The following is a 15,074-nucleotide window of genomic DNA, read 5'->3' on the forward strand; positions in this document are numbered from 1 at the left end:
CCAGCAGCCCAGGCCAGCCTAGATGCGTGGGGGGGAGAGACACTCTGCGAGTGCCCACAGAGAGGGCTCTGAGTGCCACCTCTGGCACCCGTGCCAGAGGTTCGCCACCACTGTCGTAGGGCTTCCGAGCGTCCCCCCCCCCCACCTAACCTGGCTGCTTTTTTAACCAAACAGACCAGATCTTGGCAAGGCAGGCTAGCGAGGACAGACTCTTTGGGCCTTTGCCTCAAGAAAGCGAGACCCTGTTCACCAGCATTAAAAAGTAAACAAAGGGCATAAAACCAGTTTTATGGAATGGAAATCCTGACAGCGCCCTTAACTAGAATGGAGCTTCTCAGAGCCACCAGTAGGGCCAATACTCAATTATCCTGTGGTTATCTCTCCAGACATTTATGTTTTCCATAAATCCCCTGACAGCGTTGCCTTCCTGAGTTACCTTTTAAGGTTATGGGCATTTTCTTTTCTGTATTATTACTTCTGCTGCTTCGGTAAATAGGGACGTCATCCATCAAGCTAACGGCGCCGTAAACTTTTAGGAAATGCAGATAAAATATACGGCCCGTTAAAAAAGCCTTTGACTGGTCGGAGAGTCCTCCTGGACTGGTTTGATTACCCATGGGAATGGTATAACTTTGGAGGTGGCCATCAGCAAGCGAGAGAGGTAGGAAAGAGACCAAGGAATTTACCGGCCACGGGATTCTTGCAGCGTATTGTTGACCGGATTCCACTTTATGGCTTAATAAGATCTCTTTGGTTTTTCCTTCTCCAGCCTCCTACTGTTCGGTGGTATAAATGTAAATATAATTTTACGACCACGGAAATTAGTGGTGTAATAATATAAGCACAGCACGGGCCGTAAATCAGGCGCTACGTGCCGTTGGCGGCTGGCTGGTGGCTGCTTCTCTTTAGCTCAGTATTGTCGCTGGCTGCCTTTCGTTTGTTATTTTAAAAACCTCGCTCTGTGAAGTCGCAAATATTGTTGTTATTCATCACGACACGAGGTGCTTTGCAGCACAATTCACAGATTATTTAGAGTTTGCAGGTTAAGTACCAAGTCTGCCTGACTTGGATGGCTTAGGATAGCCCTTATATAAAGCCGTGGTGCGACCGCACTTGGAGTACTGTGTTCAGTTCTGGTTGCCACATCTCAAGAAGGATATCGAAGAGATAGAAAAAGTGCAGAGAAGGGCAGCGAGGATGATTGAGGGACTGGAGCACCTTCCTTATGAGGAGAGGCTGCAGCATTTGGGACCCTTTAGTTTGGAGAGGAGATGTCTGAAGGGGGATATGATTGAAGTCTATAAAATTATGCGTGGAGTAGAAAATGTGGACAGAGAGAAATTTTTCTCTCATAAGAACATAAGAACATAAGAACAAGCCAGCTGGATCAGACCAAAGTCCATCTAGTCCAGCTCTCTGCTACTCGCAGTGGCCCACCAGGTGCCTTTGGGAGCTCACATGTAGGATGTGAACGCAATGGCCTTCTGCGTGGCTGTTTGCTCCCCTTTGATCACCTCTGGAAATCTGTTAAAGGCATTTGCAATCTCCAGATCAAGGAGGATCAAGATTGGTAGCGCATAAATCGACTTCTCCTCCATAAATCTTCAAGCCCAGAAGCCCTCTTTAAAGAAGCTATCCAGAAAGTTAGTGGCCATCACCACCTCCTGTGGCAGCATATTCCAAACACCAATCACACGTTGCGTGAAGAAGTGTTTCCTTTTATTAGTCCTAATTCTTCCCCCCAGCATTTTCAATGAATGCCCCCTGGTTCTAGTATTGTGAGAAATTTCTCTCTCTTTCTCACAATACTAGAACCAGGGGGCATTCACTGAAAATGCTGGGGAGAATTAGGACTTATAAAAGGAAACACTTCTTCACACAACGTGTGATTAATGGGTGTTTGGAATATGCTGCCACAGGAGGTGGTGATGGCCACTCACCTGGATAGCTTTTAAAAGGGCTGGGACAGATTTATGGAGGAGAAGTCGATCTATGGCTACCAATCTTGATCCTCCTTGATCTGAGATTGCAAATGCCTTAGCAGACCAGGTGCTTGGGAGCAGCAGCAGCAGCAGCAGAAGGCCATTGCTTTCACCTCCTGCGCGTGAGCTCCCAAAGGCCCCTGGTGGGCCACTGCGAGTAGCAGAGTGCTGGACTAGATGGACTCTGGTCTGATCCAGCAGGCTAGTTCTTATGTTCTTATGTTCTTATGATAGCCCAATCCGGTTAGATCAGCGGACCCTATTTTAGTGGGACAACACTAGTAGTAGTTTGGATATATATTCTGTCTTTCACTCCTGTAAGGAGACTCAAGGCAACTTACAAACTCCTTAAATCCTGAAGTAGTGCCAGCAGGTGCTTTCTTGAGTCTAGATTTGTTGAAGGACCATTTGCAGAAGTATCTCTGCTTACCCTGCAAATGACTAGTTGTCCCATCCCATTGCCACATGTGGTCCTTTCCCACATAAATGCTTCCTTTTGCCTTCAGGGTTGGTAGGTAGAAGATGATGAGGTAGCCCCGGCGATTCCAGATGTTAGCTCGTAAAAGACATGGAGAAGGGCAGACAGGGCGTGGCAGGGGTTCAGGGCGCATGCATCCCCCTGGGCGCATTTCCCCCCTTGTTCCGCCCCTGAACATAAGAACATAGGAACTAGCCTGCTGGATCAGACCAGAGTCCATCTAGTCCAGCTCTCTGCTACTTGCAGTGGCCCACCAGGTGCCTTTGGGAGCTCACGTGCAGGAGGTGAAAGCAATGGCCTTCTGCTGCTGCTGCTGCTCCCGAGCACCTGGTCTGCTAAGGCATTTGCAATCTGAGATCAAGGAGGATCAAGATTGGTAGCCATAGATCGACTTCTCCTCCATAAATCTGTCCAAGGCCCTTTTAAAGCTATCCAGGTGAGTGGCCATCACCACCTCCTGTGGCAGCATATTCCAAACACCGATCACCTGTTGCGTGAAGAAGTGTTTCCTGGTTGAAGATCATGCGCAACTGCTATGTTCCCGGCTGATTCTATTTCTCATCCTTTCTCAGCGCGATAGCAGAAGAGAAACTTTCATTTTGCGCGGCAAAGTTGTATCCGCCCCCTCCCCAGCCATCTCGTGTCTTGAACTTAAGAGGCGGACGAAGAGACCCTACAGCTCCGTTGCCTCCATCTTTCTGAGAAATTGCCATTTTAAATTTCAATTAGGAAGTACATTAGGCCAATCAGATAAAGTCGCCCATCGTAAGGGAAGACTTTGCCTTTTTATGGCCCTCGCCTCTTCAATTATCTATAATGAACTCCCTTGCAGAGCCTCAAACCTTTTTATATGCTAACGAATCCTTTATTAGGGCCGCCACAATTGCCTTTTGTTAATGAACTTGAAACAAGCATTATCGGAAAGGTTACGGCTTCTTCGGCACAGAACATGGGGAGGAAGCCTGCAGCTCCAAATTCCAGTAGAGGGAGGTAATTGTCCTGCCAACCTCCTCCCAATAACTCCGGGTTGCCGAAGTCAGGTTTATTGCATGGGAGTAAACGAACAGGGACAGTCCAGAGTTTTTTTTTTTGCTGGATCTAAAATTCTCATACATAAGAACATAAGAACATAAGAACAAGCCAGCTGGATCAGACCAGAGTCCATCTAGTCCAGCACTCTGCCACTCGCAGTGGCCCACCAGGTGCCTTTGGGAGCTCACGTGCAGGAGGTGAAAGCAATGGCCTGCTGCTGCTGCTGCTCCCGAGCACCTGGTCTGCTAAGGCATTTGCAATCTGAGATCAAGGAGGATCAAGATTGGTAGCCATAGATCTTCTCCTCCATAAATCTGTCCAAGCCCTTTTTAAAGCTATCCAGGTTAGTGGCCATCACCACCTCCTGTGGCAGGATATTCCAAACACCAATCACACGTTGTGTGAAGAAGTGTTTCCTTTTATTAGTCCTAATTCTTCCCCCCAGCATTTTCAATGAATGCCCCCTGGTTCTAGTCTCAGTCTACATGCAAAGTCTCAGTCTACATCAGTGGTGGGATTCGTCTGGTTCACAACGGTTCAGTAGAACCGCTACCTAATTTTTTGTTGAGTTCGGCTAACCGATTGCTAGGGCCACCCCGGAAGGGGAGCGAGGAGGCTCTCAGAGCCCTAAGGCAGCTGGGGCGGGGGCGGGGGGGACCGGTTGTTAAATTATCAGAATCCCACCACTGGTCTACGTCCTTCGCTATGCTCCGTCTCAGAAAAAGATGTTAGTATGGTCAGTTGAAATGCAGTGGTCAAACAAACTGTATGCTTCCGCTTTAAAATATAGTCCCAAACGAATGTGAGAATTATTCATTTTTACACACTGCCTTTGTCAAATCCATTGTTTTGCACGCTATTGGACATGGCACTTTGATCCAACAGTATGTATTTTTAGTTTCAAACGGATTGGGGTGAGCAGGGCTAGGTAGGAACTGGGACCCAGGTGGAGCATTCTATAATAAAGAAGGTCCGGCACGTTGAGTTCTGTGGCAGAGGAATATACAACCCTACTAACATCTTTTTCTGAAATAGACTTAAGACATCCCTCCCTTTGATGGTTTTTCCCAGTGAAAGCATTGTCAGGCTGTTCTATATCTCCAAGGTCGAAGCCCTGATAAGGCACCGGTGCTGTCTGGCTGGGAAGGGGAAACCGTTGCTAGAAACCTCGACACAAACTGAGCTCGTGTAGCACAAGTCGGGATACTTTGGTGCCACCTGGTTCTCCCGATTAGAGTCCACCACTCTTAACCGCTGCCCCGTTTCTGCAGGAAGAGCGACCAGCTTGTAGAATTATTTCCCACTCCCTGTAGCAAGGGCTGCTAGCTTAGCTGTTTTTAAAAAGATATGTTCATGGGCAAGGAGCCCATCATGAGCAAGGAGCCCATCTACGAGTCAGAATGACTAATTGGAGCTTCCATATTCAGAGGTGGATTCAGGTGGGCAACATGATGGTCTGAAGCAGCAGAAGAAAAAAATGTAGCTCCAGTGGCACCTTTAAGACTGACAAAATTTTATTCGTGGTAGAATCTCCCATGTGCATGCACACTTCAGATGCACTGAAACACGAGTCTTCCGACCTTTATGTACAGGTAGAAGAAGAGGATGTTGAATTCAGAGGTAGTAATCTTCATTTGAATGGCTAAGGAGTCACCTGCACAGGGTGGCTATGACCTCCCTATCTGGCTAGCGGAGGCGTATCTAGGGAAAACATAGCCTGGTGCAAAATATGAGTTTTCTCCCCCCCCGGCCCCCGACCCGCTCTCCACCACCCCAACCAAACTTTTTTTGCACCAGGTCTTGAAGTCAATGTATGGACTGGAGGGGGGGAGGAGGAGGGGCAATTCCCCCCCCCGTGACTAAATGGCTACAGCCCGGGGACATTTGACCCTCTTTGTCCCCCTGGGTGGTACGCCCCTGCTGGCTAGTAGTGTGTCTTCTGGTGCAACTGTCTGAGATAGATGGAGCATTGATCTAATGCAGCACAGACAGGTTTAAGTTTTTATGCTATCGAATTCTCCATTGTTCCCTTCCGATTTTATTTTCAGATTTTCTGCAGCCCTTAAGTCACCTCCTTGACTGCTGATTCTATTCCCTTCCTTTCCCCCACCACGCGTTTCCCTCTTCTGCATTTGCAATGCACCTCTCTGCATATCAGAAGAAGAAGAGGAGGAGGAGGAGTTTGGCTTTATATTCCCCCTTTCTCTCCTACAGGAGGCTCAAAGGGGCTGACAATCTCCTTGCCCTTCCCCCCTCACAACAAACACCCTGTGAGGTGGGTGGGGCTGAGAGAGCTCAGAAGAACTGTGACTAGCCCAAGGTCACTCAGCTGGCGTCTGTGGGAGTGTACAGGCTAACCTGAATTCCCCAGATAAGCCTTCACAGCTCAGGCGGCAGAGCTGGGAATCAAACCCGGTTCCTCCAGATTAGATACACGAGCTCTTAACCTCCTACGCCACTGCTGCTCCTACGCCTACGCTCAAAGAACCCTTCAAGAGAGCAAATCTGGTGATCATAGATGCGAATATTGAGACTGTCGGGGGTCGGGAGGATGGAGCCGACGTACAGCGGGGCACGCGAATCATGAAACAATGCGAAAAGTTTCCCGACGCAATCATGCACGCGAGCCCGTTTTGATGCCTTTTTGCGAAGGAAGCATTTTAGGCGTTTCATTTTGTCTCGAATGTTTGTGTTCTGCCTTTTGGCTTCTCCGAGCACCCCGACAGCTTCCAGAAAAAGATGGTACAAAGAGTTTTAAAATATTTTTTAAAAAACCCACATTAATAAAAAAAATAATGAATCAAACCAGAACCAGATGCAGGCAAATAATCACCAGCCAGATGCTGGGGGAAGACATCAAAGTTAGACGCCGCAGTGGCTCAGCTGGAATAGACAGGACTGGAGAGAACCGCAAACGACCAGGCGGAAAAGAACTGAAGGAGTCGCTGTCGGTATCCTGGGTGCCGTGTGTGTGCGTGTTGTCAAGTCACAGAGGACTTAGTGTGATGCCATAGGAATGTCAAGGCCAGAGGTGATTTGCAGTTTCCTGCCTCCACGAGGGCTGGGAGAGTTCTGAGAGAACTTTGACTGGCGCCCTGTAGGCTTCATGTGGAGGAGAGGGGAATCAAACCCGGTTCTCCAGATTAGTGTCCAGCTGCTCTTAACCACTGCACCATGCTAGCTTACTCTAGGTGAAAGGTCAAAGTAGCCCCCTGAGGAAGCACTGGATCATAGAGTGGCATAGGCCATCCTAGCTGCCATAATATAAATCAGAGGTCTTCAAACTATGGCCCTCCAGATGTTCATGGACTACAATTCCCATCATCCTCTGCCAGCATGGCCAAGTGGCAGGGCTGATGGGAATTGTAGTACCCATATGAAGCCAATAAAAATTATATCTACAACCTGTGAGGCTGATGAAGCCATCGAAAAACGCGGATTAGGCGCAATGCGTTTTCCTCCTTGTGTTTAAAAGAATTTGGACTTATGCCTGTGCACAATTTTGGACTTATCATTGAATATGTACAGAATACTTACCTGAGTAGATTCATATAAAAAGTTGATGAACCAAGATGGACTGAATATATTTATGTATATACATGTTTTCGCATTGATTGCATACTTACCTTAAGGATGTTGAACTGATGGGAGAGTATGAACTAAATACTTACCTGAATTAATACGGATGACCCTGAATCTATTTGTTATAGTTGTTAAAAATAAGTTGAACTTACCTGTTGGATGTAGTCGACAAGAAGTGATTGTGTTTATAACTAATGAAATATAAAAAATATGAACAATTATATAAATTCATGTATATAGATATACGCATTTGAAATATCAGTTATAGCCAGAGTGCAACAGTAGTGATAGTTCTATTATTATTAATATTTACTATTGCACCCCCTTTTCTTATGTGAATTGTAGTTCCTGAACATCTGGAGGGCCATAGTTTGAAGACCCCTGATATAAATCAAATGATTTTTCTGGACATTCCTCAAAGGTATCTCCATGCAGCCCATAATACATCTGTCTAATCTGAAGCTTAACAATGTGTCTTAAAATCATCAAAGAATCTTAGAATCATGGAGTTGGAATGTCCATAGAGACCATCTAGTCCAACCTCCTGATGAATGCGGGATCATTGTGGGGTTACCAGTGGAGGTAACCCTACCAATCTGCTCCCTCCAGGAAAAGCATTGGTTGTGAACTGATAAAAGGGCCTCCTGGCTATCTCTACCATCTGCTTATCCAACAACAGTAATGGATCAAAGATCTATCTGTCAATTGCAGGGTCAATCTATTGGAGAGTTCCGTCCTATCCAGAACAAATTGTCGCATGGTTTCAATTCAGCATTACCCTCTGTGCACAGTCATGCTTAAGCTCCCTCCTGTTTGGTTCATGTCCTGTTCACCGCACACAGGCAAGGTGGCAGTCATTTGGCAAATTGTTCAAATGTGTCCAAACAAATTTAAATGTATCTAATTCGTGCAGTTAAGCTGGAAAATAGTTTGCACTATTATACAGTTTTTTTACGGCTGATCCCCCCCCATTCATCTGCAGTCACTCCAATTTAAAAGGGTGCATCATAAAAAGAAAAAAAGGAGACTGTTAGCTGAGACTTACTACTTAACTGTCTCACTGTGCCTTTGGTGTCTGCCTGTGACCCAGCTAATGTTGCTATCAGTCTTTGCAACCACTTCTCAAATAGATGCTCCTGATTTAAAAGGTGCAAAAAAAAGAGTGCAATTTGAGGGTTGGGAATTGAGGGTTAGGTCATTTGAGGGTTGGTCATTTGAGGTTTGGTCATTTGAGGGTTAGGAATTGATTTTATGGTGCCATCGGGTCATGTACTTCGGGAATCAATTGTTAATTTTAACCATTAATTTTTTAATTGTAAGATTCCCTGAGTCTGGCATGGGGAAAGGCGGGCTATAAATCAGAAATTATAAATGAACGGATAAAATAAAGCAAAAACAAAGCATCCTAGGAGAAGAAGGTGGGCATGTACTACATCTTTATTAACTGTAATGCTGATGATATTAACTGTGTGGAGTTTCCGTTTCCACCCCACTCCTTTCTGCAGGACTGTCCTCAATTGCTGCAGATCAATAAGATCTTGGTGCCTGTGGAAGTCATCAAGCCCATCACCCTGAAGGCCAAGAACCTGCCGCAGCCACAGTCGGGTCAGCGGGGCTACGAGTGCATTCTCAGCATCCAGGGCAACGAGCAGAGGGTGCCGGCCTTGAGGTTCAACAGCTCCAGCGTCCAGTGCCAGAACACGTCGGTGAGTTAGCCCTGTCAGCGTGGCCCCGGGAGGGACAGAGAGGGGGGAGTGATTCCATTGGGTACAGGAAATGGATTTTTCATCCGATGAAATGGCTGCTGTACCTTCGGCTCAGGGCTCGTCTTCAGAACGAACGGGCATCACGAACACACATACAGAGGCGTAGCTAGGCCAGAGTGCGCCTGGTGCACACTCTGGCAGCTACTGCATTTCAGTCATCAAGAGAGCGTCTCCCTCTCTCAAGGGCATTCCCATTCCACTTACTTTAGGAAAGCCATAGCCTAATTGTGGAACTACATTTCCCAGGGGCTCCTGGGAAATGTAGTTCCCACCAGGCCCAGGCAACGCAGGCAGGCTTCTTCTCTGGGATGTTCCATTCCTAAAAGTAAGTGGGGGTACGCCGGGGAGGTGGCGCCGGGGCGGGTAGCGCTGGGGCAACGGAGGGCCAGGGGATTTTTTTCCACCCTCCTGCGGGACTCAGAATTCACCAATGTGGCACCCTGCACGCTATGCACATGCCCCCCTGTCCCCTGGTGGCTTCGCCACTGCCCACATAAGAACATAAGAAAGCATCTGCTGGATCAGACCAGAGTCCACCAGCATGTTCAACCAATCAGCTTCAAGAATTGGACAGTCAAATAGGTAGGGGTGTGCTATGGTGGCAAGAAAATCAGATTTGGATCTGAGAGGGGTGGGATTCTTTTTTAAATATAATTTTTATTTTCTCACATACAAAACAGACAAACATTAAAAAGGCACAACCCACTACACAACGCATATATTGACTCATCTCATCTTCGGTTAAAAGTTATCTCTAGGTTCATGCATATATAATTAAGCCACTAATTCAATAGTTATTTTTTTAAAGTGTATTGTTGTGGTTACGATCTACGGCAGATTTCGATTTCAGCTCCTGACTCTACTTCTCTATTTGAATAGGTTTTCGAAAGAGATTTCATAACAGCTTTCCAGTTTTCTAAAAAAATAGTTCAAACTATTGTCTTTCAGCCCTGCGCTTTCGGCCGCTTCTGCACATGCAGAATAATGCACTTTCAATCCACTTTGCAACTGTGCAAAATAGCAAAATCCACTTGCAAACAGTCGTGAAACTGGATTGAAAGTGCATTGTTCTGCAGAGCTGGCATGGTGTAGTGGTTAAGAGCAGGTGGATTCTAATCTGTAGAACTGGGTTTGATTCCCCACTCCTCCACCTGAGTGGTAGAGGCTTGCCTGGTGAACCAGGTGTGTTTCTGCACTCCTACATTCCTGCTACATGACCTGCACTCCTACATTCCTGCTACATGACCTTGGGCCAGTCACAGTTCTTCGGAGCTCTCTCAGCCCCACTACCTCACAAGATGTTTGTTGTGGGGAGAGGAGGAGGAGGAGGAGGAGGAGGAGGAAGAGGAAGAAGAAGAAGAAGAAGAAGAAGAAGAAGAAGAAGAAGAAGAGGAGGAGGAGTTTTGGATTTATATCCCCCCTTTCTCTCCTGTAAGGAGACTCAAAGGGGCTGACAATCTCCTTGCCCTTCCCCCCTCACAACAAACACCCTGTGAGGTAGGTGGGGCTGAGAGAGCTCTGAGAAGCTGTGACTAGCCCAAGGTCACCCAGTTGGGGTGTGTGGGAGTGTACAGGCTAATCTGAATTCCCCAGATAAGCCTCCACAGCTCAGGCGGCAGAGCTGGGAATCAAACCCGGTTCCTCCAGATTAGATAAAAGAGCTCTTAACCTCCTACACCACTGCTGCTCCTGGCAAGAGCTTGTATACCTCCTTGATTCTCCTAACAGGAGAGAAAGGTGGGATATAAATCCAAAATCTTCTTCTTCTTCTTCATGTGCGGAAGGGGCCTTAGAAGTACATGGAGCACAGGGAAAACTCACCTGGCAACGTCCCAGGGAGGGGTCTTCGGTAGTGGGATTTTCCACCCTGTTAAGCCGCTCACTGTCGAAGCCCTCCATTTAAAAACAACAACAACAGCGAATCTTCCTTCCCTCCTTCAGTGTCACTCACCGTCCCTTTTTCTTCCGGAAGGACTCAGTCGAAAGATTTTAATTTAATTTTCCAACTTCTCCTCCGGAGCAGAGCTTTCTAAAGCCAAGACACTTCTCAGAGAGGCAGGATGCTGGGGCGCATCACTTCACGCCTGCTTCCCAGTGAATACTAATTTGGTACCAAGAAAAAAATCTCTGAAGAGGGAAGGGAAGGGACTCCAGGCGAGAGATCCAACGCGGATTGGATTCACCCCGTCATCAGTTTCATCCGCAGTCCACGTCGGTGGGCTGTTGCCGTTCTAATCTCAGCAAAGAAAGGGTCAAAAATTTAACCTCAGTACCGGAGGAAAGAACCAAGAGGTTAATGTGAAATTGGGCCTTTTAAAATGGAAACTGCTGTGTAGCAAAAATACCAATGTGTTTATTCAAATTAAAATCAAAATATCATAGTAAAAGGCCCTAAGTAGGCTTCCAAACGTACATCAATTAAAATCACAACACAATAACACATGAAATCTTATGCAACACTTTTAGACCCAAAAAGCAAATGAATAATAATAATAATAATAATAATTAACTATTATTATTATTATTATTAGTATTAGTATTAGTATTAGTATAATACACATAACAACACAGCACAAGTGTCTGGAATTCATCTCTGAATATCGAGTCCTTCCCAAGGACCTAGGATATTAGAGGTATTTGCGTAGAATATGTGCAGTTCCTAGAAGTGCTGCTTTCTGCAGCATGTGGACTGATGTTCTGTCCAAGTTTAGGCTTTCCAGATGTTTTTCAAGATTTCTTGGGATTCCTCCTAGAGCAAACTCATCAATTACTAGTGGGATTACTTCGTTGTTCTTTTGTCACAATCGCTCAACTTCAATTTTGCAGGTCCTTTTTGTATTTTGTGATCTTTTCCCAGCTCTTTTGTCCTTCTTAACCTCAGCAATTACCGAACTCGGCACAGCAACATCTCATGATCCAAACATGCTTTTCTCTACCACCGTTATGTCTGGGGGGGTGTTGTGTGCCAGGCAGTGTCTGTTCTGTTCATGTATTCCCTTTTAAAAGTCCCCTTGGTGAGAGTATTTTGCTTCTTCATTTTCAAAGTGGTCTTCTTCAGTTTGTGCTCATACTCCACAGAGTTCCTGCTACAGGGTGCAATGACTTTTGCAAAGGTTCCAGTGCACCATTAAGCCGCGCAGCTCATTGTGACGCTTTGAGATAGGTCAGTTTGGGCTTATTATTATTATTTATTATTATTATTATTATTATTATTATTATTATTATTATTATTATTATTATTATTATTATTATTATTATTATTATACACATAACAACACAGCACAAGTTATTATTATTATTATTATTATTATTATTATTATTATTATTATTCATTTGTTTTTATGAGTTTATGATTACACATGCAATTAGTTCATACCTCAGTAATTTATAAGGCATTTTGTATCAATACTGTACTATTTTGTCAGATGGTAATATTTTGTCACATTATTTTTGACCACTGAAAAAGGCCATTGGGCCAAAACGCGTTTGGATCTGAAAGTGTCATATGTTATCATGGTGTGATTTTCATCGATGTATGTTTGGAACCCTATTTAGGGCCTTTTGCTATACTATCTTGATTTTAATTTGGATAAACACATTTGTATTTTTGCTACGTAGCAGTTTCCATTTTAAAAGGCCCCATTGCATCTCAACCTTTTGATTTGCAAACAGGCCAAACAGCAGCCAACTTGAAGGCATTTTCATGTTTAGATATTGGAAGGGATGTCACGTTGGTGAGGGAGCAAGCTTGTTTTCTGCTGCTAGGACCCGGAGCAATGGGGTTCCAAAAATTTTAGTAACAGGTTCCCATGGTGGTGGGATTCAAACTGTGGCGTAGCGCCAATGGGGCTGGGTGGGGCACAACAGGGGCGGGGGCGGGCATTCCGGGGGCGGGGCATTCCTGGGCGGGGCTGTGGCAAGGACGCAGCCGCTGTGCCGGTCCTTGGGTGGGAAACGAATGCACGCAGGCGCAGGCTGCCACGCACGCCAGGGTACCTCCTGCTAGACTGCTTCAAGTTCTGCGCGCTACTGCTGAGAGGAGGGGGGGTAACTAAGGCCAAAATCACATGACAAAATCACCAGTTAGTGACCCCCTCTCGGCACACACAAATCATTAGTAACCTACTCTCGGGAACCTGTAAGAACCTGCTGGATCCCACCTCTGGCTCAAGGTGAAAGAAAAGAGATTCCACCTAAACATCAGGGAAAATGTCCTGTCAACAAGGGCTACTCGACAGTAGAATGCACTACTTTGGCGTGTGGTGGAGTTTCCTTCTCTGGAGGTTCTTAAAGAGAGGCTGGATGACCATCGGCCGGGAGTGCTTTGATTATGAGTTCCTGCATGGCCCTTGATGGCCCTCGGGGTCTCTTCGAACTCTATGATTCTATGAGTCTTTTTTCCTTTTTCCCAACCACTGCCTCCCTTGTCCAGCATTCCGTTAATCGATGAATTAAAGAGTTTTATGTGCTTCTTCGGTCTAACATCTAGCCATTTTTTAAAGACAGCTTGCGAGTTACGATGTAATATGATGCACGGATCGAAGGAGGGCCAGCAGGTATAAAATGCTGAATTACTAGCACAGTTAGTTAAAGTGACCACAGGTGATAATAAAATAGTAACGCATCGGTAAAAAACGCCTGGACTGGGGTCCCCAACCTGGTGCCCCTACCTGACACCCCCTGGTCATTTTCCTGGTGCCTGCCAAGAGTTTTTAGGAAGTGGAAAGGCTGGGTCCTGTTTTTGCCCACAAGCCTTCTGAATGGCCATTGGAAATCCAATTAGCTGTGCTTTTAAAAAAATGTCTGGGCGCAGCTCCGACGGCCGAGATACTGGCCGTCCCCACGCCCGGACTGAAGCCGGCTGGGCAGGGGGGCTCCCCAGCGCCGACACAGAATTGCGTCGAAGTATCGACACAAGGATCAATCGATCCTTCGCCCCGTCTGGCTCGCGGCACGGCATCGGACAGCTCACCCGGCCAGGCGCGGGAGAGGCCCTTCGAAGAAACAGCAGAGAAGGCGGAAGCAACGAAGGTCCGTGGCTCCGGCCGTGCCCGGAGCGCAGCTGAGCCCAATCGGCTCGGCGTGGACGCGCTGCAGCTGGGCAGGGGGAGGGTTTTAAGTCTGGGAAGGGGATTTAAGAGAGAGCAAAGGAGAGCTCGGGAGCGGCCGCTGCAGCAGGGTGACGTGGGAGGGGTGTGGGGTGGTGAGACGGCAAGACAGGTCGGGAGAAGGTTGCGTTGGGAGGGAGTGCCAGGGCCACCTCCCTTCAGGCAGCAGCCGCTTGTCCAGTGAAGCAACTGGGTGGGCGCGTCAGCGGTCTAGCCAGCTCCGGCAGTTAGTGAGGCAACTGCAGCGGGGCTGAGCCTGACACACGCTGTGGGTTAGGGAAGAGGAAGCTGGGGAGCCAGAGGAGGGCAGCCTTCAACACCAGGCGCCCTGTGGGCTAAATTGTTTCTTGGCCCCTCGGGCCAATTGGAAAAAGACATCTCTGGGGAGGAAAAACCCCAGGACAGGGAGGGAGGGAAGATTCCATCGCCCAGGGGCCCTGCGCAGGGAGGGGAAGTGCCACAAAAAATAAAATTGCTTTAGCAGTTGCTGCCACCACCATACAAGGATCTCCATTGTGTGACTGAAGGTCAGCTGTGGCCGCCATTTTATGCCTCCTGAAGCAGCCATGTTGTTACGGTGTCCACCATACTGTCCACGTTCCAAAGGTGCCCACAGGCTCGAAAAGGCTGGGAACCCCAGTCCAGATCATAAAACGGCTGATATAATGCGCATCAGACGGCATTAGAGGAATAATATAGCCCAAAAGCACCTTTTAAAAGTTACTTTTAATCACCTTTTCCATTTCTTTGATCAGACCCAGTTGCTGTTCAACAGGCAGGGATAAGGTAAAGCCCTCTTGGTAAACCAGGTGAAGGTGAATGGTCACTGGCAGGGAGAACAAGCTCCCGTGTTTGCTCCGACCCAGAGGCGTTCCTCCAATTGGGCAAAGTGGGCAGCTGCCCAGGGCGCCACCTTGGGCGACAAAATTGCAGGTTCATTCGTGGGTTTTTTTGTATTTTCAGTGTTTTTTCCGTTTTTGGCCTGCAGGGGTCGCAGATTTTAGGCTAGCAGTGCCAAAATTTCAGGGAATTTTTAGGAGACTCTCCCGATGATATGACCTGGGTTTGGTGAGGTTTGGTTTAGGGAGTCCAAAGTTATGGACTCCCAAAGGGAGTGCCCCCATCC

General features: G+C 47.0%; 1 protein-coding gene across 1 annotated transcript in view; it reads left to right on the plus strand.

Moving 5' to 3' along the window:
- PLXNA4 (plexin A4) overlaps positions 1 to 15,074 on the plus strand; it is a 203,752-nt gene that overhangs the window by 22,751 nt on the left and 165,927 nt on the right. The window contains exon 3 of the mRNA XM_048500707.1: positions 8,580 to 8,780. Coding sequence (XP_048356664.1) covers positions 8,580 to 8,780 — 201 coding nt within the window. The remainder of the gene's footprint in view (positions 1 to 8,579; positions 8,781 to 15,074) is intronic.

The sequence above is a fragment of the Sphaerodactylus townsendi genome, linkage group LG06, assembly GCF_021028975.2.
Source record: "Sphaerodactylus townsendi isolate TG3544 linkage group LG06, MPM_Stown_v2.3, whole genome shotgun sequence".
Taxonomy (NCBI): domain Eukaryota; kingdom Metazoa; phylum Chordata; class Lepidosauria; order Squamata; family Sphaerodactylidae; genus Sphaerodactylus; species Sphaerodactylus townsendi.